At 42.1% G+C, this 27,326-nt stretch overlaps 1 protein-coding gene across 1 annotated transcript in view; it reads right to left on the reverse strand.

The window, feature by feature from the left end:
- The window catches only part of sdr42e2 (short chain dehydrogenase/reductase family 42E, member 2), a 42,150-nt gene extending 21,258 nt beyond the window's left edge, over positions 1-20,892 (reverse strand). Inside the window, exons 1-8 of the mRNA XM_060840967.1 lie at positions 20,608-20,892; positions 17,567-17,662; positions 11,679-11,736; positions 10,668-10,786; positions 9,687-9,762; positions 7,466-7,548; positions 5,834-5,971; positions 4,356-4,421 (exon numbers count right to left, since the gene is read on the reverse strand). Coding sequence (XP_060696950.1) covers positions 4,356-4,421; positions 5,834-5,971; positions 7,466-7,548; positions 9,687-9,762; positions 10,668-10,786; positions 11,679-11,736; positions 17,567-17,662; positions 20,608-20,892 — 921 coding nt within the window. The remainder of the gene's footprint in view (positions 1-4,355; positions 4,422-5,833; positions 5,972-7,465; positions 7,549-9,686; positions 9,763-10,667; positions 10,787-11,678; positions 11,737-17,566; positions 17,663-20,607) is intronic.
- Positions 20,893-27,326: the final 6,434 nt, after the last annotated feature.

A 27,326-nucleotide genomic window follows, 5' to 3' on the forward strand; every position in this document is an offset into this window, starting at 1 on the left:
AATATCTGGATTACTCCCAGTGCTACGAGCTAGTGAGGGCAGGAATAGGAGGATAGAGCAGATGAATGTATGGCTGAGGAGCTGGTGTATGGGAGAAGGATTCACATTTTTGGATCATTGGAATCTCTTTTGGGGCAGAAGTGACCTGTACAAGAAGGACGGATTGCACCTAAATTGGAAGGGGATTAATATACTGGCAGGGAAATTTGCTAGAATTGCCTGGGAGGATTTAAACTAGTAAGGTGGGGGGAATGGAGGGGGGACCCAGGGAGATAGTGAGGAAAGAGATCAATCTGAGACTGATACAGTTGAGAACAGAAGCGAGTCCAACAGTCAGGGCAAGCAGGGACAAGGTAGGACTAATAAATTAAACTGCATTTATTTCAATGCAAGGGGCCTAACAGGAAAGGCAGATGAACTCAGGGCATGGTTAGGAACATGGGATTGGGATATCATAGCAATTACAGAAACATGGCTTAGGGATGGGCAGGACTGGCAGCTTAATGTTTCAGGATATAAATGCTACAGGAAGGATAGAAAGGAAGGCAAGAGAGATGGGGGAGTGACCTTTTGATAAGGGATAGCAGTACAGTTGTACTGAGGGAGGATATTCCTGGAAATACATCCAGGGAAGTTATTTGAATTCAACTGAGAAATAAGAAAGGGATGATAACCTTATTGGGATTGTATTATAGACCCCCTAATAGTCAGAGGGAAATTGAGAAACAAATTTGTAAGGAGATCTCAGCTATCTGTAAGAATAATAGGGTGGTTATGGTAGGGGATTTTAACTTTCCAAACATAGACTGGGACTGCCATTGTGTTAAGATTTTAAATGGAAAGGAACTTGTTAAGTGTGTACAAGACAATTTTCTGATCCAGTATGTGGATGTACCTACCAGAGAAGGTGCAAAACTTGACTTACTCTTGGAAAATAAGGCAGGGCAGGTGACTGAGGTGTCAGTGGGAGAGCACTTTGGGCCCAGCGACCATAATTCTATTAGATTTAAAATAATGATGGAAAAGAATAGACCAGATCTGAAAGTTGAAGTTCTAAATTGGAGAAAGGCCAATTTTGATTGTATTAATAAGAACTTTCAAAAGCTGATTGGAGGCAGATGTTCGGAGGTAAAGGGACGGCTGGAAAATGGGAATCCTTCAGAAATGAGATAACGAGAATCCAGAAAGTTTATTCCTGTCAGGGTGAAAGGGAAGGCTGGTAGGTATAGGGATTGCTGGATGACTAAAGAAATTGAGGATTTGGTTAAGAAAAAGAAGGAAGCATATGTAAGGTATAGACAGGATAGATTGAGTGAATCCTTAGTAGAGTATAAAGGAAGTAGGAGTATACTTAAGAGGAAAATCAGGAGAGCAAAAGGGACATGAGATAGCTTTGGCAAATAGAATTAAGGAGAATCCAGAATATTTACATACACATTAAGGACAAGAAGGTAACTATGGGAGAGAATGTGGCTCCTCAAAGATCAGCAAGGCGGCCTTTCTGTGGAGTCTCAGAAAATGGGGGAGATACTAAATGAATATTTTGCATCAGTATTTACTGTGGAAAAGGATATGGAAGATATAGACTGTAGGGAAATAGATGGTGACATCTTGCAAAATGTCCAGATTACAGAGGAGGAAGTGCTGGATGTCTTGAAATGGGTAAAGGTGGATAAATCCCCAGGACCTGATCAGGTGTACCCGAGAACTCTGTGGGAAGCTAGAGAAGTGATTGCTGGGCCTCTTGCTGAGATATTTGTATCATTGATCGTCACATGTGAGGTGCTGGAAGACTGGAGGTTGGTTAACGTGGTGCCACTGTTTAAGAAGGGTCATAACGACAAGCCAGGGAACTATAGACCAGTGAGCCTGACCTCAGTGGTGGACAAGTTGTTGGAGGGAATCCTGAGGGACAGAATGTACATGTATTTGGAAAGGCAAGGACTGATTAGGGATAGTCAACATGGCTTTGTGCGTGGGAAATCATGTCTCACAAACTTGATTGAGTTTTTTGAGGAAGTAACAATGAGGGTTGATGAGGGCAGAGCGGTAGATGTAATCTATATGGACTTCAGTAAGGTGTCCGACAAGGTTCCCCATGGGAGACTGATTAGCAAGGTAGATCTCACGGAATACAGGGAGAACTAGCCATTTGGATACAGAATTGGCTCAAAGGTAGAAGACAGAGGGTGGTGGTGGATGGTTGTTTTTCAGACTGGAGGCCTGTGGAGTGCTGGGCCCTCTAATTTTTGTCATTTCCATAAATGATTTGGATACGAGCATAAGAGGTACAGTTAGTAAGTTTGCAGATGACACCAAATTGGAGGTGTAGTGGACAGCGAAGAGGGTTATCTCAGATTACAACAGGATCTTGACCAGATGGGCCAATGGGCTGAGAAGTGGCAGACGGAGTTTAATTCAGATAAATGCAAGGTGCATTTTCGGAAAGCAAATCTTAGCAGGACTTATACACTTAATGGTAAGGTCCTAGGGAGTATTGCTGAACAAAGAGACCTGGAGTGCAGGTTCATATTTCCTTGAAAGTGGAGTTGCAGGTAGGTAGGATAGTGAAGAAGGCATTTGGTATGCTTTCCTTCATTGGTCAGTGTATTGAGTACAGGAGTTGGGAGGTCAGGTTGCAGCTGTACAGGAAATTGGTTAGACATTGGGAATATTGTGTGCAACTTTGGCTTCCTTCTTATCAGAAAGATGTTGTGAAACTTGAAAGGATTCGGAAAAGATTTACAAGGATGTTGCCAGGGTTGGAGGATTTGAGCTATCAGGAGAGGTTGAATAGGCTGGGGCTGTTTTCCCTGGAATGTCGGAGGCTGAGGGGTGACCTTATAGAGGTTTATGAAATTATGAGGGGCATGGATAGGGTAAATAGGCAAAGTTTTTTCCCCTGGGTTCAGGGAGTCCACAACTAGAGGGCCTAGGTTTAGGGTGAGAGGGGAAAGATATAAAAGAGACCTAAAGAGCGACTTTTTAACACAGAGGGCGGTACGTATATGGAATGAGCTGCCAGAGGAAGTGGTGGAGGCTGGTACAATTGCAATATTTAAGAGGCATTTGGATGAGTATATGAATAGTAAGAGTTTGGAGGGATAGGGCCGGGTGTTGGCAGGTGGGACGAGATTGAGTTGGCATAACTGGTCGGCATGGATGGGTTGGACCGAAGGGTCTGTTTTCATGCTGTATATCTCTATGACTCTATGACAGATCATCACTCAGGACCTGCATGGAGACTCCAGCCAATGCAGGAATTGTCCCTACGTTGTTGTCACCACTCTGCCTCCAAACCAGCTGTCCAACCAACTGAGCTAACTGACCCTTCATCCTTGATAGCATGCTGGTAAATCTACTCTTTACCCTTCCAATGTCTTTCATTCTTCTGATGCTCAAAATTATATATAACAATCCAACTAAAGCCTGACCAGTTGTCTGAAAAGATGTGGGGGGGGGGGGGTGGAATTTTCCTGATTTGTACTTAATGCACCTATTTACAAAGCCAACTATCCATATGATTTCTCAACAACCTTACTTGTGTGGTTCTCTTTAAGGTAATTGTGAATTATACCACATCTCCCAGCTCTTGCATCTCCCTTGAAAGAGGACCATTTATATTGTAGTGACTTACCATTTTTCAAAGTGAATACTTTCTCATGTTAATTCAAAGATATAAGTGATGCTAGCAATAACAACATTTATTGCCCACCACTAACTGCCCCTTGAGAAGGCGGTGGTGTGCCACATTTATGAACCATTGCCATCCATGCTGTGTTAGGAAGTGAGTTCAAGGATTTTGACTCCCCAGTGGTGAAGAAACAATTATGTTGTTGAAACTCAGGATAGAGCATCACTTGGAGGGGAACTTCCAGGTGCTGGTGCTCTCATCTAACCCATGGGTTTAAAAGGTGGTTGTCAAAAGGTGGCTTGGTGCACTCCTCCCATACCATCTTATAGACATTCGTTGATTTGCTGAAAGAAGATGACCTTTTAGAGAAATACTGAATGAGTGCTGCACTGTCAGAGGTGCCACCCTTTAAAAAAAATGTCCAATCAGAGCTGGATCCCATGGTGTATCTTGAAGGTTAGCAGAGGGGTCCGCCTGGTGTCTTGGCCAACCAATATATAAGCAAATAATTCTGATCAATTGATCATTTATCTCATTGTTGTCTGTGAGATCCTGCTGTGTGTAAAATGGCTGCCACATTCAATCACAGAGCAACAGCTAGTGAACTTCAAAGTGTCATTTGAAACATTTTGAGACATTTTTTTAAAAAAGCTCTGACAGTTTATTATCTCTGACATTGATAGTAGAATTAATATTTTGAAATTGTTTTTTTCACACCTACCAATGGAGATAACCAGTCAAATACATTTACAGCTTCTCCGTCATTGATGTAGTAAACTTGGCCACTCTGTAAATGAGACAATAAATCTGGCTGCATTAAAACACAAAAATAAGCTTTGAAATGAATGAGTTACACAGTGAATTTATATCAACCATGCCTGAACAGATCACCACAACAGTTACACTTAAAGTAAGACTTGTCCTTACTTATATAGCACCCTTCATAACCTTAGGACATTTTGAAGTGCATTACAGCCAGTTAAGTACCTTTTGAAGTGTTGCAATGTAGAAATACAGCAACCAATTTATGTGCAGCAAATTCCCACAATCAGCAATGTGGTAATGATCAGGTAATCTGTTTTGGTAATGTAAACTAAAGGGTAAACATTCGCCATGAACACTTTAATAACTCTCTTGCCTTACATCAAAGTAACACCCTGGAATCTTTCACATCCATTGGAAGGGAAGAAGGGCCTAGGTTTAATGCCTCATCTGAGAGGCAGCATCTCTGATAATGCAGCACTGCAGGAGTGCAGTGGCAATGTCTGTCTGGCATTTTGTGTTAATGTCCTGCACCCACAATGTTCTAACTCAGAGAACTACCAGCTAAGCCACGGCTAACACTGACTCTCAAATCCCAGAAAGAGGAACTATAAATACAATGACATTTTGGTGATTCCACCTCAAGATTTTTCCAATGAAAGGAAGTGCTGGAAATATTCAGCTTGGCAGCATCTGAGGAGAGAAAAAAAAGTTAGCATTTTACCAGAAAGGCTATGGACCTGAAACATTTATTGTGTTGCCCGCTCCACAAATACTGCCAGAACTGCAGAGTATTTGCAGCTTTTATTTCAGGCTTCTTGCATTTACATATGTTGAGATGTCTTTAATTTCAACAATCTCTCTGTCACGACAATGTTCTCAATTAGATCGACAGAAATACCAGAAAGTTCATAGTCATAATGACAAACTCTTTCAACCTCTGCAACACTGGTCTTCTCAGCTTACCTGCTGCTGAAACCTTGTGTGTTTTTTTTGTGTTCACCCCCAGACTCAAACATTCCAATGCTCGACAGGCTGGCCTTCCATTTTCGAATCTCAGTAAGCATAAACGCATCCAAAATCTCCGTTAGTAACTTGTATCAAGACTAGACACCCCTGACCTCTTGTGCTCACTGGCCCACACTGGTGCTCAATCTGGATGCTCCTTAAACCCAACCTCCTTGACAAAAGTGCTTTGATCATTTGGGTTCATATGTTGTTGTTTACTATAAGTTTAATATGAGTTCTGATGCTGTGAAGCACCTTCAGACATTTTACAATGTTAAAGGTGCTATGTAAATCCAACTTGTTTGTTGGTTCAATCAGTAAAATCAATAAGCCGCAAGGATGATACAACCCATAACTTCACAGGCTGTGATGCCCACTTTGGATTTTGGATCCTAGCACATCCCTTAATGGTGCAGACCTGGCACTTACCGCTACGTGACCTTTAGCAGCTGTGAGTGCCTCTCCAGCAAGGATGTGAGCTTGCACTAGATTGTCAACGTGGACCCAGTTCATCTTGGTATCAGGATTTCCAAAAGTGAAACTGAACAGACGTCTTTCAATGTTCACCTGCAGCCATCAGGGTACAGATTTAATCCGAACAAGCAATCAATTGTAATCACCATCAACATTAAATACTGAAGCATTGCTCACACTGTATAGTGGCTTGCCAATTCTTAACAATTCCCAAAATGTCACTAATCTGTACTCATGCTAGTTATGGCTCAATACGCTGGCAAACTTTTGTCAGTGTAAAGGTTTATGGGTTCAAGTTTCGTTCGAGATTTTTGAGAGCATAGTGCAGGCTTGCACTTTGAGTGCTGTATCATTCAGGTGAGACATAACATTTGACACTGTCTCAGGTAGTAAAATATTTTACAGTGCTATTTCAGAGTGGCCCAAGATTAAACTTCTCTCTCAACCAACAGTACTTAAATAAATTATCTGACCTTTTATGTCGTTGCTATGAAGATTAGCTCAGATTATGCCATATTTTCTACGTTTCAACAGGAAATGCATTTCAAAGGAAGTATTCTGTTTGTTATAAAGCACTTTGGAACACCTTACATGTAAAACATAAACTGTATTTTTAAAAAAATTATTACTTTGTATTTACTGATTTATAAAGTTCCACTGATTTCAGACAAACTTGAAAGACTAGCAGCTGTCTCAATGAGCAGTTAGTATCATGTTGAAGTGACTTAGTAAGGAGATTTCTTAATTGCGAGTTTTGAGAAGATTTGTAGCTCAGCTTGAGGTTCTGGACAGGCAATGACATCACCAACCCAATGAAACCCAAACATATAAATAGAAAGCGGGCTACACCATCAGTGCTTCACCCGGAGGCTCACTGAAGATGTTACCTAGTATGGTGACGAAATGTCTGAAAATGAACCTTGTAGCTCAGCGAGCAAACCTACATCCAGATTTCTTACTAACAGGATTGATTTCAATGTCATTGTGTTTGTGGCAATTTCAAATTGTATTTTTCAGGACATCAATCTCAAGTCTGTAAACAATCTGCATTGTTTACGTTGTAACGTTGTCATGACAATAGAAAATTATTCTGATGGCCAGATGAGATCCCTGGTGCAGAATGTGATATTGGTGATATTTGTCCAAGCCATGCTGATTCATTGCTACAACCTCTGATAGTTTTACTTCAACATTGTCTCCATCTCTCTCTGTGTTTTATTGACCTAAGTCTGCTCTCATCTGGTTGCAAATGGCATAGAGCCATAGAGTCAGTATTGGCAGAGAAGAAGACCATTTGTCCCGTCAGTTCCTTTACTCCAGAGAAAGAAAGGTCTTCTGACAGACTAATCGTGATTTAGCTATATACACACCGACAAATTGTGATTTTTTTTTTAATCATTCCCGATCTATTTAGTTGAAACAAGGTCACATGATCCACCAGGTCACATGATAATGGAGAATGGTGTGACACAGTTGGTATACTGCGATGCCATGATGTAAATTCTATTCATCATTAAGACCTTTGCTAATCTTTACAACACGTAGAAACTATCAGCTGAATTGAAGGGCTTATAGCCCAATACTAACTGCCACCCGTGCCAAGTGCCTCTGTTCCTGAGGCCCATAGATGCCTGGAGGCCGGAGTACACAGGTTCGAAACTTCTTGCCACCTGTTTTAAAAAAAATGAAAACATATCTGAGATTAGTTGGAACAATTTGTTCCTAGCCTTCAATCTTATGTCAGTATTTTCTGTCTAGGATAACTTTCAAGTCCAGAAATCCAAAACCTAATTAAGCATCAGGTATCAAATTGAGGAAGAACACAAACCTCTTGAGAAGGAAGTGATAAACGATGTGGACCTTCGAAGGGGTGCATACAATCTGACTGTGCCCTCACTCAGTGGGTAGCACTCTTGCCTCAAACTCAAAAAGTTGAACGTTCAAGTCCCACTCGAAAGACATGAGCATTGAAAAATAATCTTGACTGAATATTGCACTGAGGGAGTTTTGCACTCTCAGAGCTGTGTCTTTGAAATGATTCTACATTTAAGGACAATAAAATTGGCCTCAATGCCCTTGGGCTAGGACTCAGGGTATTCTTGCTTCTGATTGTTACCCATTGTGAGATCAAGGCAGGAGAACGGAGGGATGATAACATATCTGCAGCACATCTCAGTCAAGACAGCAACCTAAACAAGGCAGTTTATAGTCAGGACTAGTCCATATTGTGCTCCTTCTTCTTGCTGGGAGAGAATTTTCAAAAAGCATACTGACAAACCTCACAGATCCTGTGCATTAAACTTATTGAAAGATTAATTGCCTGATGTTTAACTTCTGAGTGCAGGCCTCATGTTCAGAGAATGATTAATTCATCACATTATCTGTTGCTAAATTTAAACTCTGTCACACGACACATGGTATAGAGTTACAGTACCAGGTAAATTATTAGTAATACTGAACCAACAGTCAGATGGAGAGGTTTAAATGTTACAAACATACAGCTCATGCCTCTTCCACTCTCTAGTCTTCAGATAGTACCAAATTGTGAAGACTGATCACATTGAGTAAAATATAGTGGAACATTCAGAGTGACTTTTGACATCATTGTATCAGTCAATGAGTTGGAGGCAGAACAGGACTTAGAGGAAACAACATCCTGAAACAGAACCTTGAACTCATAACCAGAACTATAGCAAAATCTCCCAATGAAACAGGATTATTTCTTGAAAAAAATACAGTGAGTGGAGGAAAGCAACTGACCGCAAATATTGTGCATAACATCAATCCCGGTTATTTGCACAATACAAATCCAGATGAGTCAGCCAAGTACCTCCTTTGTGGTTGGAATTTGTGGAATCATAGCACTGAATTCCACTAAGGTAGAAGATGTCATGGTAATATTTGAAGGAAAACATGAGCGTTCTTTCTGATATTCTGGGCAATAATCCAAGTGAAAGCACCCACTGTAATGATTTATTGTGCAGGAGAGTTTCAGGAAGGGCAGGATGGGTGATTGAAACTGGATGGGTGAGGTGTTTAAGGAAATAATAAAGACGACGCATTAAGGAGAAGGTGAGATGGGATCAGAAAAAGAGTTTAGGAAGAAAATTTCATACAGCCTGAGGGATGATTGGCAAAGTGGGGATGGAAGAAGTAAACTAGAACTAGGAGAGAGAAAGGTGAAAGATGGGCCAATGAGTGAGGGCTCCTGCACAACCTGATTGGAGACTATATCCGAGTAAAAAATGAGGTCTGCAGATGCTGGAGATCACAGCTGCAAATGTGTTGTTGGTCAAAGCACAGCAGGCCAGGCAGCATCTTAGGAATAGAGAATTCGACGTTTCGAGCATAAGCCCTTCATCAGGAATATTCCTGATGAAGGGCTTATGCTCGAAACGTCGAATTCTCTATTCCTGAGATGCTGCCTGGCCTGCTGTGCTTTGACCAGCAACACATTTGCAGCTGGAGACTATATCCAACCAGGACAATAACTACCCAATCAGAAGCAATGTTTTCAATAATAGCTGTGATCAGTTATTGCTAAAATGTTCTGGGCATTGGGTTGATTAGAGATCTTTAGGTTTCTACCCTCTTGTCTTCTCCTGCCTGCTCTCTAAACTCTGATTTCTCTTCCTTAACCTCTCTCTCCTCCTTTCAGCCTAATCTTTTGGTCATTGGCCCCAGTGTCTCCTTACATGGCTGGTGTTAAAAGATGGTATGGTAATCCTCCAGTAAACTATCTTGGGACATGTTATTACATGTAAGGCACTATACGAGTCCATGTTGTTGTTGTTGCCGATTTATGTACCTTTCAAAGACGTTCCATCAGCCGCCAGCACCATCTGATCAGCGATAGCTTTGGTCTTTGAGTAATGATCAACATGCTAGGGTGAAAGGTTCGACAGGAAATTATACAGAACATTCAGCAACTACACAAGTCACTTTGAAAATTTAAATGTTTTATTGGAGTGTTTCTTCTTCTCATAAATGCCCTCTGTACCATTCCCCACTCCCTCATTACCATACCATCTATTTCTCAGTTCATTGTGGAATGTGGATGCCTTTGGCTGGGCCAGCATCTGTTGCCCATCTCTAGTAGTCCAGAGAGCAGTTAAGAATCAACCACATTGCTGTGGGTCTGGAGTCACATGTAGGCCAGACTGGGTAAGGATGGCAGATTTCCTTCACTAAATGACATTAGAGAACCAGATAGGCTTCATGGTCATCATTAGACATTTAATTCCAGATTCTTTACTGAATTCAAACTCCACCATCTGCCACAGCAGGATTTGAACTCGGATTCCTAGAAAATCAGCTGAATTTCTGGATTAATTATCTAGCGATTATACCACTAGGCCATTGGACATCATCTGGTGGGAGAGGCACAGAAACTATGAACCAGCCACCCTACATATGGGATCATGGTAGGGGAGACTGCCAAATATGCATGGAATGTGGAGGAGATGTCTGTCTGGAGGGTGGATTAGGGAGTCTGGATGGAGGGTGGGGGGGACATCTGGATGGAGTGGGCAATGGGGAGTCTGGATGGAAGGGGGAAGGGATCTGGATGGAGGGTGAGAGGGAGGAGTCTGGATGGAAGGTGAGGTGGGGAGTCCGATGATGGGGGAGGGGTCTGGATGGAGGATGATGTGGAGAATCTGGATGGAGAGTGAGGGCTAGGAGTCTAGATGGAGGATAGGTGTTTGTGCAGATGGAGGACGGAGGCAGATGTGAAACATACGCGATGGAACGAAAGTATCACCAGAATAAAAAGGGAATCAGTGAATACCTTGTCCAGAGGTACATATGGCACAGTATCTTCATCCCCCTGGTGTATTTGTTGTCCCCCAAAGACCACATTCACAGTGCTGGTGTATATTAAACATGGAATATTTCGATGGAGGCACACTAGAAATAAAAAGAAGAAGCCTATGTTAGCAGTACTACGCTGACTGTTCATTTCAGGAGACTGAACCAGAATCTAATCAAGTGGTCCTGGATTTATTTGTTGAATGTTTTGAAGGCTGACGTAGACAGATTTTTGGTGTCTCATGGAATCAAGGGGAGCGGGCAGGAAGGTAAAATTGAAACTGAATATTGTCAATTCCTGCTCTCAATTCTTAGATTCTTAAGAGTTTCGCAAATAAAAGGCTGAAAACGCATTGTGAAATGCACTGCCATCAATCCAGTCAGCCATCAGATAAAATCGAAATGATTGTAGCACTAAAACTTTATTTTTGTAAAGTGAAAGGAAAAGAATGATTTGTAAATACACCAGGTGGCACTTTTAATGGCCACAGGACATCCCAAAGCACCTCAGAGCCAATGAAGTGCAGTACTTTCTGGAGTGTAATTCAGTTATAATGTACTGTGGTGGCTGATTTTCCCAAAGCAAGTTCCCACAAATGGCATTGTGATAAATTGGATTTACTTCTGTGTGTGTAGTGTTAATTGAGATATAAATATTGACCAGGACACCAGGGGACCGGAGAAGGGGATCTTGTATACCCAGCTGAGAATGCAATTGGAGCCTTGGTTTAATGTCTCACTTGAAAGATGACACAACCTCAGTACTGCATTGAAGTAGCAGCCTAATAGATATACTTGCAAAATCAACTCTGTCTCTATATGTCTCTCTCTCCTTCTTAATTCTCACCCCCTTGACGAAGCCTTTAATTACATTTGCTTTAATGTCTATTTTCTCTGGTTACTATTCTTTCAAAGTGCCTGTTGACATTCTTGTACATTAAAGGTGTTATTTAAATGCAAGTTATATCCAACCAATATATTGGGTTCTCACCATCAATAACTTTTCTCGTTCCGCCGATATTCACAGATTCAATTTGCTCTTTGTGAAGCTGCAAAAATAGGGAGAGAAACAGAACTTAAAACAAAATGTAAACAGTAATGTCATTGTAACTCACCAAACGATACCCTCTAATACTTAATTCTTTGTTAGTGACTCCTTCCCTCCATGCAAGAGGAAATCATTTTTAATTTTTAAAGAAGTCTCTATTAAATCTTCAGTTTTAACTCTGGCCGATCTGAGGAACATTCAGGTATATCACTCACCAATAACTACTTCTGTCCACATTGTGCAAGCTTTTACAACCCATTTTGGTGACCTTTAAGGATCTGCCTTCTGTGTTTAATCTTTGAATTATTTCAGTTCCCTGCATCTGGGCCTTGGGAATCATGGACAGAGAAGGGTTAATGATAATTCACTGTCAGCTGGCTTGGAAACTACTCAGTGGCAATCTGAATCAAGACGCAATTTAGCTGTGAAAAACACTTATTACTGATGACAGGATCTGATGCCTCACCCACTTTAAATTGATTATTCAAAATGCAGCACGGAGCAAGTAGATATCCCAAATGTACAACCATTTTACATAAAGCAATTGTTGACTCTTTAAAACTGAACATCCTGCTAAGTTCAAAATTACAATTGCTTCCCAAAAACATAAGCATTTTGATCAGATATTTGCTTTATACTGAGACCTCACAAACTGCACTCCCTCTCTTGGTTCCATAAGGAAGAATGTTGAACCTAGGGGAAAAACAAGGGCAAAAAACTTGAAACTCTATTCCCTCCCTGAGTTACTCACAGCAGTCCTCTTGCTACCAACCTGTCAGAGTTCCATTATCCAAGTCAATCAGTAGCCCACTATTATGGCCAATATTTATTTTGAGTTTGCGTTTGATTATTGTCACATGTACCGAAATACAGTGAAAAGTGTTATTTCACGTGCTAAACAGGCAGATTGTACCATACAATATGCATCAGAATAGCAGAAAAGATTGCGATATACAGTATTACAACCTCAGAGATGGTGCAGAGAGAGAAAGAGAGAGAGATCAGAATTAATATTTGAGAGGTCCATTCAAAAGGCTGATGACAGTGGGGAAGAAGCTGTTCTTGAATCTGTTTATTTGATTATTCAAACTTTTATATTTTCTGCCAGACAGAAGAGAGTGTAACCGGGGTGGGAGGGGTCTTTGATTATGTTGGTTGCTTCCCTAATGCAGTGGGAAATATAGGTGGAGTCAATGGATGGAAGGATGTGATGGACTGGGCTGAGTTCATGACTCTCTGCAGTTTCTTGCAGTATTGGGAAGAGCAGTTGCTGTACCAAGCTGCGATGCATCCAGATAGGGTGCTTCCTATAAGTGCCTCCATAAACATTGGTAAGGGTCCTTATGGACATGCTGAATTTCCTTAGTGTCATGAAAAAGTCAACTACTTCTGAAGCATTCTCCTTGTAGTGGTTAAGGAAGCAAGGTGTACAAAGCAAGCACCCCAAAAACTAATGATCAGATAATGATTGAGGGATAAATACTTTCACCCTTCTCAAGCAGATATAAACGAAATACCAGCACATTGAAAACACTACTGAAATTTAAGCCTTCAACAGGACACAGCCAAGTTGGGATAAAAACTGGCCAAAACAACTGGGATAACTCCTCTGCTGTTCTTTAAGGAGATGTTGTGGGATCTTTTATTGTTGTGTTTTCTTGACTGTTGCGTCGACGTGGGTGGACCAGGACAGATTGTTGGTGATTGTCACTCCCAGGAACTTGACACTTTCAACATGCTCTACCTCTGCACCATTGATGCAGTCGGAGTGGGCCTTCCACTCCACTTCCTGAAGTCAATGACCAGCTCCTTCATTTTGTTGTCATTGATGGAGAGAGTGTTGTCTTTACACCATGCCACCCAGCTCTCTATCACCTTCCTGTACTCAGTCTCGTCCTTGTTTGAGATCCAACCTACAACAGTGATGTCATTAGTAAACTTGTAAATGGAGTTGGGACAGAATTTAACTCAAAATGTTAACAGTTCCTCTCTTCACAGGTTTTGCCAGACTTGCTGAGTATTTCCCACATTTTCTGTTTTATTTCAGATTTCCATCACCCACAGTATTTCACTTTTATTAACATTTGTGTCTCCGAGGGAAAGGTGGAGAAGAGCACCACATCGGCACGGTGGCACAGTGGTTAGCACTGCTGCCTCACAGCGCCAGAGACCCGGGTTCAATTCCCGCCTCAGGCGACTGACTGTGTGGAGTTTGCACATTCTCCTCCGGGTGCTCCGGTTTCCTCCCACAGTTCAAAGATGTGCAGGTCAGGTGAATTGGCCATGCTAAATTGTCCATAGTGTTAGGTAAGGGGTAAACGTAGGGGTATGGGTGGGTTGCGCTTCGGCGGGTCGGTGTGGACTGAAAAGCAGCATCTGCTGGGCAGCAGCCAGGCACTGAATCTGATCCCGAGGTCATTCAGAATGATCAACAACAAATTAAGAAATCGACAGATGTTAGACACTGCCTTGCTGCCACAAACGCCCACTCTTCAATTATTAAAGAGCTATTTTCCAGACCGCCTGAACTTCTATCAGGCTACTTTCAGGTAACTGCAGAACAGCCAAGAAGGGGCATTAAAATTTAATAAAGGACTGTAATTTACTTGCTGTTTCAGTGAAGGCAGAGGGCCACAGAGAGGGCAGGAAATAGACTAAATTAGTGCTCAAAAGAATGTGTGTCCAATAACATCCTGGAGATTTCAAACCATTCAATTCTTTAAAGAAAAGATGTGCAACACATAAAGAAAGACTTGCACTTCAACAGTGTTATTCACAACAACCTTGGAATGTCTCAAAGTGCTTTATAGCCAATCAACTACTTCTGAAGCATTCTCCTTGCCGTGGTTAAGGAAGCAAGGTGTACAAAGCAAGCACCCCAAAAAGTAATGATCAGATAATGATTGAGGGATAAATACTTTCTCCCCTCTCAAGCAGATATAAAAGAAATACCAGCACATTGAAAAGACTACTGAAATTTAGATCTTCAAAAGGACACAGCCAAGTCGGGATAAAAACTGGCCAAAACAACTGAGATAACTCCTCTGTTGTTCTTTAAGAAGATATGGGATCTTTTACTCCCACCTGACAGGGTAAATAGGGGAAAGGTTTAATGGTTCATCTGCATAATGGCATCTCTAATTACAACCCATCCTTACTATAGTGTTCCTCTTACCTCTGAGTCAGAGGATTGTGGATTGAGGTTGCTCTCTAGAACTTCAGGACAAGATCAATATTGACACTCCAGTGGAGTACTGAGAGAATGTAGCACTGTCGGTCATACTGTGTCTCAGAACAGGTTTTAAACTGACGCATTGTCTTCCCTCTCAAGTGGATATGAAAATATCAAGGACCTAAAAATACTGAAATTTAGAATTTCAAAAGGATACACATAGGTTTTCAGGCGGGCAGATATGTAACAGGTGAAGTTCAATGCAGAGAGGTTTGGGGAGATGCATTTGGTAGAAAGAACATGGACAGGCAATACAAATCTGGGTCACAATTCTAAAAGGTGTGCCGGGCAGAGGGAGCTAGCTGTATATGTGCACACATCATTGAAGGTGGCAGAAGAAGTGGAGCGACGTTGGCTTTATAAAGAGCAAGAAGAAGATGTTAAATTTATATAAAGACACTTTTAGACCAGCTGGAATTCAGTTCTGAGTTCCACACTACAGGAAGCATATGAATGCATTGACAATTGCACAGAAGAGATTTACAAGATTGGTTCCAGGGATGCGAAACTTCAGACATGAGAATAGATCGGCCAAGTTGAGACTGTTCATTTTGGAGAGAAGAAAGGCCAAGAAGTGACCTGATTGAGGTTTTCAAAATCATGAAGGGTTTGGATAGCCTCGGGTAAATAGGGTAAGGATAACCTTTTTAGGCTCATAAAAGGGTCAAAAAAAGAGAGAACAGATTGGAAGAGATTTGAAAAAACATAAATGTAACATGAGAAATATCTTTTCCACACAGCAAGTGTTTGGATCTGGAATGCGTTGCCTGGCAGGGTACTGGAGGGATGTTCAATTCAGGAACTCAAGGGCAATTATTTCTATTTAAATCATCATCAAATGTTCAGGGGTATGGGAGAAAAGGCAGAACTCCTTGAAGGAGGTAGATAGGATAGTGAAGAGGGCGTTTGGTACGCTTTCGTTTATTGGTCAGAATATTGAGTACAGGAGTTAGGAGGTCATGTTGCAGCTGTACAGGACATTGGTAAGGCCACTGGTAGACCTCCTTCCTATCGGAAAGATGTTATGAAACATGAAAGGGTTCACAAAAGATTTACAAGCCAGGATTGGACGATTTGAGGTATCAGGAGAGATTGAATAGGCTAGTGCTATTTTCCCTGGAGTGTCGGAGGTTGAAGGGTGGCCTTATAGCCGTTTATAAAATCATGAGAGGCATGGATAGGGTAAATAGACAAAGTCTTTTTCCTGGGGTGGAGAGTTCAGGACTAGAGGGCATAGGTTTAGGGTGAGAGGGGAAAGATGTAAAAGAGACCTAAGAGGCAACTTTTTCACGCAGAAGGTGGTATTGAATGAGCTGCCAGTGGAAGTAGTGGAAGCTGATACAATTGCAACATTTAAAAGGCATTTGGATGGGCATATGATTAGGAAGGGTTTGGAGGGATATGGGCTGGGTGCTGGCAGGTGGGACTAGATTGGGTTGGGATAGCTGGTCGGCATGGACGGGTTGGACCGAAGGGTCTGTTTCCATGCTGTACATCTCTATGACTCTATGACTCTAAATGCAGTAAATAATGAGGCTCATTTGGAGAACCAATGAAGATATAATGGGCCATTGGCTCTCCCTCAGCACCCCAACAATTCTGAGATTTTTTGGCAATAAAACATCATGAGGTTTTGAAAGGCATTTATTAACTATTCCTTTTGGCTCAGGGGTGGAGTCAGCATCCCAAATTTTATACTCAAGTATTTGGAGTAGGATTTTAACTCACATGTTTTGACTCCATACCACAAATGACGCACACTGAACCATATTTCCACCATACTTTATGCAGTTCAGTAGAAGCAGGAGTGGACAATAGGACTGCTGTCACTCCAGATTTCCTCTACTGCTACCTGGGGTCAGACCACCCTCACTTCCCTTTAACATACTGGCTTCTGGAATAGAATACTAATTGGACTGGGCCCTCATCAATAATCCCTCTCCCCTCACCAATTCTCAACCCATTGTCTACTTTAAAAGACCATAAACATTGGAACAAATTAGATTAGATTACTTACAGTGTGGAAACAGGCCCTTCGGCCCAACAAGTCCACACCGACCCGCCGAAGCGCAACCCACCCATACCCCTACATTTACCCCTTACCTAACACTACGGGCAATTTAGCATGGCCAATTCACCTGACCCACACATCTTTGGACTGTGGGAGGAAACCGGAGCACCCGGAGGAAACCCACGCAGACACGGGGAGAACGTGCAAACTCCACACAGTCAGTCGCCTGAATCGGGAATTGAACCCGGGTCTCAGGCGCTGTGAGGCAGCAGTGCTAACTGCTGTGCCACCGTGCCGCCCACATTGGATTGGAAGTAAGACCATTCGGCCCATCAAGTCCACTCCGCCATTCAATCATGGCTGATGGGCATTTCAGCGCCACTTACCTGCACTCTCCCCGTGGCCCTTACTTCCTTGTGAGAGGGAAATCTACTCCGCGAACTGCCCTCCCTTCAATTCCACCTCCCCACAATGATGCCAAGCTTCCATTTGTGAAACCAAAAGACTGTGAACCAAGAACCACCGATAAAACAGTAAAAAGGAAAACCTACTGCTCCTGCATTGTCCAAGTATGGCTGTAACACTCACTTGTTCTGTGCCTGACATTCCATAGGAAGCAGCATGGTAAACACAATCAACCCCTTCACAGGCCCGATACAGAGCATCATAATCCCTAATGTCACTCTGTAAAAAGATGGAAATTAATTCTGTCAGATCATCAATGGTGTTAGAACCTTGTGATTTGTAGAATCAGGGGTGGAGCTATTAAGACGATACTGGAAACACCAGACAACTAACAATGACACAGCAACTAAATATTTAACTAACTCGTATTGAAGGGTTCAGAATTATGAAGAGATTTAATCCAGTGGAGATTGGAAGATGGCTTTAAATACAATGAGTTGTTCTGATCTGAAAAGGGCAGTGGAGCAGATTTGGTAGTGACTTTCAAAGGGGAATTACATTAATCCTTCAAAAGGAAGACAATCACTGGCCCATGGGAAGAGGGCAGGAAAGTGCAATAATTGAATAGCTCTTTCAAAGAACCAGCACAGGATGATATGTCAACTGGTCTCCTTCAATGCTCCATGATTTGATAGTGAAAGTTTCCTGTTCTATTTTATTCTCTCACCATACATTCAGTGGCTAGCAACACATTATAATCTAAGTTTTAAGATGTGAATGTACCATTATGTCTAGTAAAGGGCAGCGGAGGAGAGAATTTTATTTAATCAATCCGTGCAATGTGGATATTGCTGGATGGACCAACATTTATTGCCCATCTCCAGTTGTGCTTAAGAAGGTGGAGGTGAGCTGTCTTTTTGAACCATTGCAGTCCATTTAGTGAAGGTACACTCACAGCGCCATTAGGGAGGGAGCTCCAGGGTTTTGTCCCAGCCACAGTGAATTAACAGTAATGTATTTCCCCATCAGGATGGCGTGTGGCTTGAATTGGAGCATGTCCCACAGATCTGGCAAGGGTCTGTTAGGATGGGCAGGTCAGACAGCCAATAGGAGGAGTCTGTGAAGATGGTCATATTCAAGAATCTATGGCATCAATCAGGGTATTCAATGGCAAGAGATCCTGTGATGAAAACTTCAGGAATATGGGAATCCTAGTTAAAAGGAATCTCTCACTCTACATTTAACCAGAAGTAGAACAAATAAATCATAAGGTGCTGGATTATCAGAAGGCCACATGAAGGAGGACAGTGGGTTATCGGTGAATCATGTGGGGTCTGACGCCAAACAGACACTCTGGACTTTTGATCTGGTTACCTTTAGAAAGGGAACACAGAGATGTTTTCTGAATCTTTTCTCAGGAGAATTATTGCAGGTCTTGTGAGACAGAAGGTTCACAAGCAGCCCTCATGTGCTAAGAGGGGGCTTTGCTTCTTTCATGTGTTCAAATAGATTTACCACCTCCTATTTTGTAAAGTCAGTGGGATCAGCCCTTAGCTACGTGACTTCCCACAGATTCTTCAACCTTTTAGGTTTCATCCAGGTAAGGGGCCGTGATTTAATAAATGTGAACAAGTGAAGTTACATGCATTCAGCTGGTAACTTCACATAAACTAAATTTTTATAAGCAAAATTAAGTCATTTTGATTCAACTGTGTAAATTAGGTAGTGAAGCCTAATGTTTGTTTGCCAGTACCCAACACCAGCTATCATTCACTCAGTCCCTTTTATGTCATTCTACAGAATATCCATTTCATTAACAATGCAGTATTGTTCTTGTGTTGAGTGAAGAGAATTTAATTTGTAGAAAGGCTATTAATCAAAATAACTTATCATTCATCTAACCAGACACCCTGCCTCCCTGGCTAAATCTCTGTGAGTGCTGTTCAATTACACAAACCTGCCACAGATGTAGTCTTTCCACACAAGTTAATATTAGCAGCAACATAAGCATTGTGCTTTTGATCTGATCTCTCACTTAACTAATGAAACCTTTTGACTAATCTCTGAATTTCCAGTAAATACTATGTTTGTGAGTAATCAGCCTTCGTCTAAAAGACCAATTGCTGAAAAGGAGCATTGGTTAGACTTACAGATGAGAAAGGCTGCTTGTCACATCTTAGTCTGTCCATCCATCCGAAAAGACCTTCCAGTCCCTGTAGCACAACATCAAATTGTTTCAAGTAACGTTGTAGTCTCTACTAACATACTCAGGCCTTGACTCTACTTTCTCTCCAAAAACCTGCTGAGTTCCTCCAGCAATTTCTGTTTCTGCTTCTGATTAAATTTTATTTTCTCCAGAGGCCTGAGGGATGACCTTATAGAGGTTTATAAAATCATGAGGGGCATGGACAGGATAAATAGTCAAGGTCTTTTCCCCAGGGAAGTCCAAAACCAGAGGGCTTAGGTTTAAGGTGAGAGGGGAGAGATTTAAAAGGGTCCTAAGGGGCAACTTTTTCATGTCAAGGGTGGTATGTGTATGGAATGAGTGCCAGAGGAGGTGGTCAGGCTGGTACAATTACAATATTTAAAAGGCATCTGGATGGTTATATGAATAGGAAGAGTTTAGAGAGATATGGGCCAAATGCTGGCAGATGGGACTAGATTAATTTAGGATACCTGACCAGAATAGATGAGCTGGACTGAAGGGTCTATTTCCATGCTGTACACCTCTATGACTCTGTGTGAGAAATGTTCTAATGTCAATACAGAATTTGCTCTTACTCTAGATCAACACTTTTGTATTTACCCAATGTTGTCAATTTTTAACTTGGATTTTTCTGTTTTACTTTATTTACCATCTGGTATATAGACCCTCTAACGGGGCTGAAAAGCCCATCTTCAGTCTTTCCTCATATCAAAATCCTCTGACAGTTTCTGTTGTAACCTCCCCAGGGATGATAGTACACACCTCCTGAGCATGTAAGACTTGACCCTGGTCCTCCTGACACAATCGCCTGAAGTTAGGGGCCAATCTCCTTAACTCTAACTAACATCCACACAATGATGGACATGAAAAGCACACCAACAGCAACAATAAAAACAGACTGTGGGGCAGAGAGAGAAATTCAAGCATCGTTAAACATGATTTGTCAACGTGTTTGGCCATTATTCTCCAAGTCTGACTGGACTGTAGTTCATGTAAACAAATTAAGTAATGATTTTACCTGCAGGAAGACAGCTCCTTCTGGAAGGCACCATCTTGGTTTGTGAATGTCCACAAGAATGACAGACACGCCAGATTGGGCAAGAGTGCAGCTGAGTCTGAACCCAAAATATCCTGCGCCTCCCGTCACCAGGGCACTCCTGGAATTCTTCAAATTCACCCGTCTCACATGCCCATTAACCGAACAGCCATGTGTCTTTGGCCAGTGGGGTACCATTCCATTAAACCTGCGCTCACTTCTGCTCCCAAAGAGAGTACCTTTTGGATTCACCTTGTGTAACTCCATTTGAGTATCACTTGAGGAGGAAGATGGAAGTGTCGTTGTCCCTTCAAAATGTCACCAGCCCAAATCAGACCACTGGGGGATAACAAGAAACTTCGTTAATAGCAAAAAAAAGTTTGGATGTTTTCTCTAAATTAATCAATGGGCTGTCCCAGTGTCGGCAACCAAAAGCCAAAGAAATCTTTTCTAAAGCTGCAAAACCAATAAAGTTGCCAATCAACAGCTAAGTAATTCCTCAGATACTGAACTGATCTGTGCAGCAAGACTTAACCAACACTTAGGTTTGCCCTGATAAGTGGCAACTGAAATTCATGCCAAGCAAATGCCAGGCTCTTGAACAAGAGATAATTTAATCATTGTCCCCTTGATATTCATCAGTATCACAATCATTGAATTCCTTGGTACTAATGTCCTGGGGGTTAATTTGACCAGAAATGTAAATAGACCAATTATATAAATATTGGGTAGGAGAATAAAGTCGGAGACTGTAAATTCTGCAGCAAGTAGCTCACCCTCAATCCCGCAAAGCCTGCCCATTATTTACAAGGCACCGGTCAGGAGTGTGATGGAATAATCTCAATTTCCCAGAATGCTTATGGCTCCATCAGCATCAAGAAGCTGAATATCATCCAAGGAAAATTAAAATCCTCTTGACTGGCACCCCAACCATCCCCCTAAACATTGACTTCTTTTAACAGTGGCTCACTGTTGATCTAGAAAACAATTGCAACAATTCACCCAGGCTTTGTTGACAGCATCTTCCAATCCTGGGAGCTGCAGCACCTTGAAGGACAAGGGCAACATATGATTGGGAAGATCACCATTGCCAGTTCCAATCCAAATCACACTGCATCCTAATTTGGAAATATATTGCCTTTGTTCCACTGCCACTGGATAAAAATGGTAGAACTCTCTTTCTCTGAATGGATCGGAACAGTTTCAGGAGGTGGCTCATTGCTATGCTCTCAAAGCAGTTAAGGATGGGCAATAATTGCTCCTGCTCCTCGGATGCTGCTTGACCTGCTGTGCTTTTCCAGCACCACTCTATCTAGACTCTGGTTTCCACCATCTGCAGTACTTGTTTTTACCAATAATTGCCAGCAATGCCCATACCTCAGAAACAAATATTTAAAAATCAGAAAATGTCATCATTAAAAGTAATTGTTTCCTCCACGCCCTGCGGTGTCTATCACTCTTGGAAACTGATACATTTCCAATGTCATCCAGGCATAGGAGAAGCCACAGAGATAGATCCAGAACAACCTGCTCCCACCACTAAGTAATCTAGATCTGTGAATGGTCACCTTAGCCAGAGGCAAAAGCAGACTCAAGAGGAGGAGCTATGATCTGTCCGACCCCCTCCATACAAAGTGTCAGCTATGTGCAGTAAGAAGTCAGAAAGTGAAACTGTACTTCATCCAGTCCGCAAAAATGCAGGTTGGGGGAAGGGGAGCTGAAGTTTTGATGTAAATAGGTACTGGGAGAATGGCAGGATAGAGGGATTTAAAGGTTTCTAACTGATGTAATGATCACAGCTCTTGGATTAGATGGAGGTGGGGGAAATGAGGAACAAATCAATATTGGAGAAATGAAAATTGGCTGCTGCAACATCCAGCTAAAGGAGATAGAGACCTGACAACATGAAGGGATCTTGAAAGCAAACATACCAATGTCTTAAACTCAATTTGTCCAGGTACCAGAAACTAATGGGAGCTGTTAAAGGCAGGGGTAATTGGAATAATTGGGAGCCTAAAATGGACCAGGAAGAATCAGAGAATCAAACTGCACAGAGAGATGATCAGATCATTGAATGGCAGAGCAGACTTGATGGGCTGAATGGCCTCATTCGGCTCCTATATCTTATGGCCTTTTGGTCTTATAGTCTTAAGCCATTGGTGCATTGTATTGGTGTTGGTATCCAGTTAGAACCAGTCCTCCCATCTTGTGCTGTAACCATTCTATGATTCTGTATATGAGACAATAACACACCTTGGCAAGGGTCAGTAAAGTCTCCTAACAGTGAAAGAAGAAATTAATTTTAACAACTTGCAGTGATATTTAATGTGGTAAAATGACCCAAGATGCTTCACAGGAGCATTAGCAAACAAAATTAGACACTGAAGCTCACAAGGCCAAATTAGGGCAGATGACCAAATGCTTGGTCTAAGAAGGAAGGTGTGAAACACATCATAATGGAGCAGCGTGAACCAAATACATTTTAAAAGGGTATTTAGGATTTAGGGTCTCTCCACTGGAAATAGAGCTATTATAATGTTTGGGTGATAAAAACTGGAGCTGAATAAGAGACTAGAATTCAAGGAGTACAGAGAGTTGGAGGGTTTTTACAGCTTGATGCGATCGATAGAGTGTAAGACTGTGGAGAGAGATAGAAACAAATTGGTCACATAAAACAATGCAACTTTGACCAGATCTTTTGAAAAGCCAGAGGTGGGACTCAAAGTGAAGCTCTTCTCTCTCCTGTTTAAGGGAATACAATCATTTCTTGTTTTTGAACATTTGTCCCTCCCTGCCACTCTGTCAACAAAAAGGCACTTTGCAACTTGGGAATAGCTCATGGCACTGAAGTAGTCATAGAGACATAGAGAGGTACAGCACAGAAACAGACCCTTTGGTCCAACCCGTCCTTGCCCAAGTGAGGGGGTCAGCGCAGCCAGTACCCACCTGGCCTGAACAAGAGATACAGACATTTTCAATGATCCTAGTTAGTCAGGCCTTGGAGCAACAGCCCACTCAGTGTGCTCTTCTTGAGAAAGAATACAGTTACATACAAATCTCCCCACCAGAGCTTCAGTTTGTATCCTCCTGGATCCAGAAATATGTCACCACTTAAATTGAGGTGTCATTAAGGCATCAATTAGTCACTTTATAAATCGTCCACTTTAATTCTAATTAGGTTGACTGCATCATTCACCAGCAAACAGTTAGCTGCATCATAAATAATATAGACTCAAAAAGCTTGTGGTAGAGTCCCTGCCTCTTAGCCAGGAGGGCCGGGTTCACATCTTAGCTGCTCCAGAGGTATGCAACAACATCCTTGATTAGAAAATATCTAGACTGCCAGCCTATGAAGGATACATCATCCTCAACTCTCACATTCTCCCCTTCCTTCCAGGACAATCACAGGATTGGGAGATTCCTAAATCTTTAACGGAGTTTGCTGTTAACGAACAGGCTGCCCTGTGCAATTAATACAACGCCACCCTGGAAATCCTCACACAGGAGAGAGTATGATCTCGGCGGATCTAATGGGCACCTTACAGCGAATCGCTGTGCTGTTTCATGCACCTATGAGTATCTGAATGGACCAGTCCGACCTCTTTCTTAGAAACCAGTTCTTACCGAGAGCTTCAAGGCGCGAGAAGTTGTAGGAAAGGTTCACAGATCCCCAAGAAAAGGTTGATATTGTCACAGTGGGACTTGCCTTCAGTCTTCAATGGGAAAATGCTCCTGTTACCGTACTGCCTGTATAGGGGACGTCCGGCTAGTATTCCCGAATAAGCAGGTACCTCTGATATAAGGACGGACGGTGATCCTGCTCATGTTGCACACTAAAGAGTCAGAGGAGGAGTTTCAGTTCTGATTAAACAAAGAAAAGCTGATGCCGGAGTTTCAGCTATTCCGAAGACTTTCCACGGCAGCACCCATTGTTCGCCTGGAAACTATCAGGGGCACTGCAAGTACATTTACATAGCTGCAGCTCCCACCAGCTGCCGAGGCTTTGATGCAGACCCATCCTCTTGAGGCATTGTATTTCTTGGCAGATGCAGCCACAATAACCCAATGTTCCCAATATTATTATTATCTCAGGAATCATCAAGCTTCAAGCTAATTGTATTTCTTGCTGTTTTCTTTGTGTAAGTAACTTTTATTTCCATCATTTATATTCTTCCTTATTAATGATTTTCATGTTGAAAGCATGTCCTTTTTTTACTTTTATGTGTTAAACACTTTTTCGGAATGTTGCTGGAGATTCTTCTCTGGAAGGGGATGGGGAGTTTACAGTTTTGATTTGACCCTTCCTAACTCTCTCAATAGCTAAAGTCAGACTGGAATTTGTTGTAGCTGATTTTTCACAGAATCACAGAACAGTACAGTAGGCGGCCATTCAGTCCATTGTGGCTGCACTAGCTCTCTAATAAGCGTCTCAGTTGGAGCCATTTTCTTTTCCTTGTCCTGATAATCCTACATACTGTTCCTCTTTAATCACCTAACTCTTGTTTTTGAGAGGCTAGATTGAATTTGCCTCCACCACACTCTCAGGCAGTGCATTCCAGACCCTGACCGCTCAACTGTGTGAAAAAAAGATTTTCCATATCTCTTTGATTCTTTTATAAAATGTTTTAAATCTGTGTCATCTCATTCTAGATCCTGTCCTCGAATGTTTTCTCCCTATTTTCTCAGGAGAAAGTGAGGTCTGCAGATGCTGCAGATCAGAGCTGAAAATGTGTTGCTGGAAAAGCGCAGCAGGAGAGGCAGCATCCAAGGAACAGGAGATTCGACGTTTCGGGCATCCTGAAGAAGGGCTCATGCCCAAAACGTCGAATCTCCTGTTCCTTGGATGCTGCCTGACCTGCTGCGCTTTTCCAGCAACACATTTTCATCCCTATTTTCTCAGCCTTGACTGCTCACGATTTCGATTACCTAATCAGATCTCTCTCAGCCTTCTTCAAGAACAGTCCCAGTTTCTCCAACCTACAGCTTCCTAACTGAAGTTTCTCATTCCTCGAAATAACCTCCTGCTGTGATGTGCTGCAATCTAGCTTAATTTATCTTCCGATCATTCTCTTCCCATCTGTAGACTTTCTCAAGTGGGGTAGATGGTTTATTTATTTGCTTCGTTGTTGCATCTTGGAATCCAAGCTGAATGATGTTTTTATGGTAATCTGAAAAGAGTTCACTGAGCCACAATCATTATAACTTGCCATTCCTTTTACTGTAGTGAAACTATTTTTAATTCCAACATAACTGCAGTAGTGAGTAGAGTGGGTTCTTTCTTGATTATATGTTTTATTGAGCTCTATCTCTTGATTAAACTTGAAATATAAGCCATAAGTATTAATTTAACCTGGAGCAGTGTTTTGTACTTTCTGAGTCTGTAGATTGAAAGAAACAAAAATGGTCTTTAGTAGAGTGATATGCTCTTCTTGTCGGATGTGGGAGTTTAGGGAGAGTTTACAGGTTACTGAGGATTATATCTGCAATAAATGCCTTCGGTTGCGAATCCTATCAGATCGAATGGATCAGTTGGAGAGACAGTTAGAGGCAATGAGGAACTTACAAGAGCCAGGGGATGTGATGGGTGGCAGTTATAGGAAGGGGGAAAAGTCTCAGATACAGTCACATAGATGGGTTAACTCCAGGAAAGGTAAGAGAGGTAGGCAGGTAGTAGAGGACTCTTCTGTGGTTATTCCCATTTCAAACAGGTATGCTGTTTTGGAAAATGTAAGGAGTGATGGATTCTCAGGGGAATGTAGCACAAACAGCCAAGCTTCTGGTATTGAGACTGTCTCTGATGTAATGAGAGGTACATTGGGTTCCAAGTGATCAATTGTGTTAGGGAACTCTCTGGTCCGGGGTACAGGCAGACATTTCTGTGGCCAGCAGCGGAAAATCAGAATGGTGCGTTGCTTCCCTGGTGCCAGGATCAAGGATGTCTCAGCGAGGGTGCAGAATGTTTTCAAGGGGGAGAGGGGCCAGCAGGAGGTCATTGTACACATTGGAACCAACAATTTTGGATAATTGGAAGCTGTTTTGGCGTGAAAGTGACCCATACAAGAAGGACGGATTGCACCTAAATTGGAAGGGGACTAATATACTGACAGGGAGATTTGCTGGAGCTGTTTGGGAGGATTTACTCTAGTAAGGTGGAGGAGGTGGGACCGAGGGAGATAGTGAGGAAAGATTTCAATCTGAGACTGATACAGTTGAGAGCAAAGGCGAGTCAAACAGTCAGGGCAGGCAGGGACACAGTAGGACTAATAAATTAAATTGCATTTATTTCAATGCAAGAGACCTAACAGGGAAGGCAGATGAACTCATGGGAATGGTTAGGAACATGGGACTGGGATATCATAGCAATTACGGAAACATGACTTAGGGATGGGCAGGTGTGGCAGCTCAATGTTTCAGGATACAAATGCTACATGAAGGACAGAAAGGGGGCAAGAAAGGAGGGGGATTGGCATATTTGCTAAGGAATAGTATTACAGCTGTACTGAGGGAGGATATTCCCAGAAATACATCCAGGGAAGTTCTTTGTGTGGAACTGAGAAATAAAAAAGGGATGATCGCCTTATTGGGATTGTATTATAAACCCCCTAATAGTCAGAGGGAAACTTGCAAGGAGATCTCAGTTATCTGTAAGAATAATAGGGTGATTATGGTAGGCAATTTTAACTTTCCAAACATAGACTGGG

Source organism: Hemiscyllium ocellatum, chromosome 20, assembly GCF_020745735.1.
Source record: "Hemiscyllium ocellatum isolate sHemOce1 chromosome 20, sHemOce1.pat.X.cur, whole genome shotgun sequence".
In the NCBI taxonomy this organism is placed as follows: Eukaryota; Metazoa; Chordata; class Chondrichthyes; order Orectolobiformes; family Hemiscylliidae; genus Hemiscyllium; species Hemiscyllium ocellatum.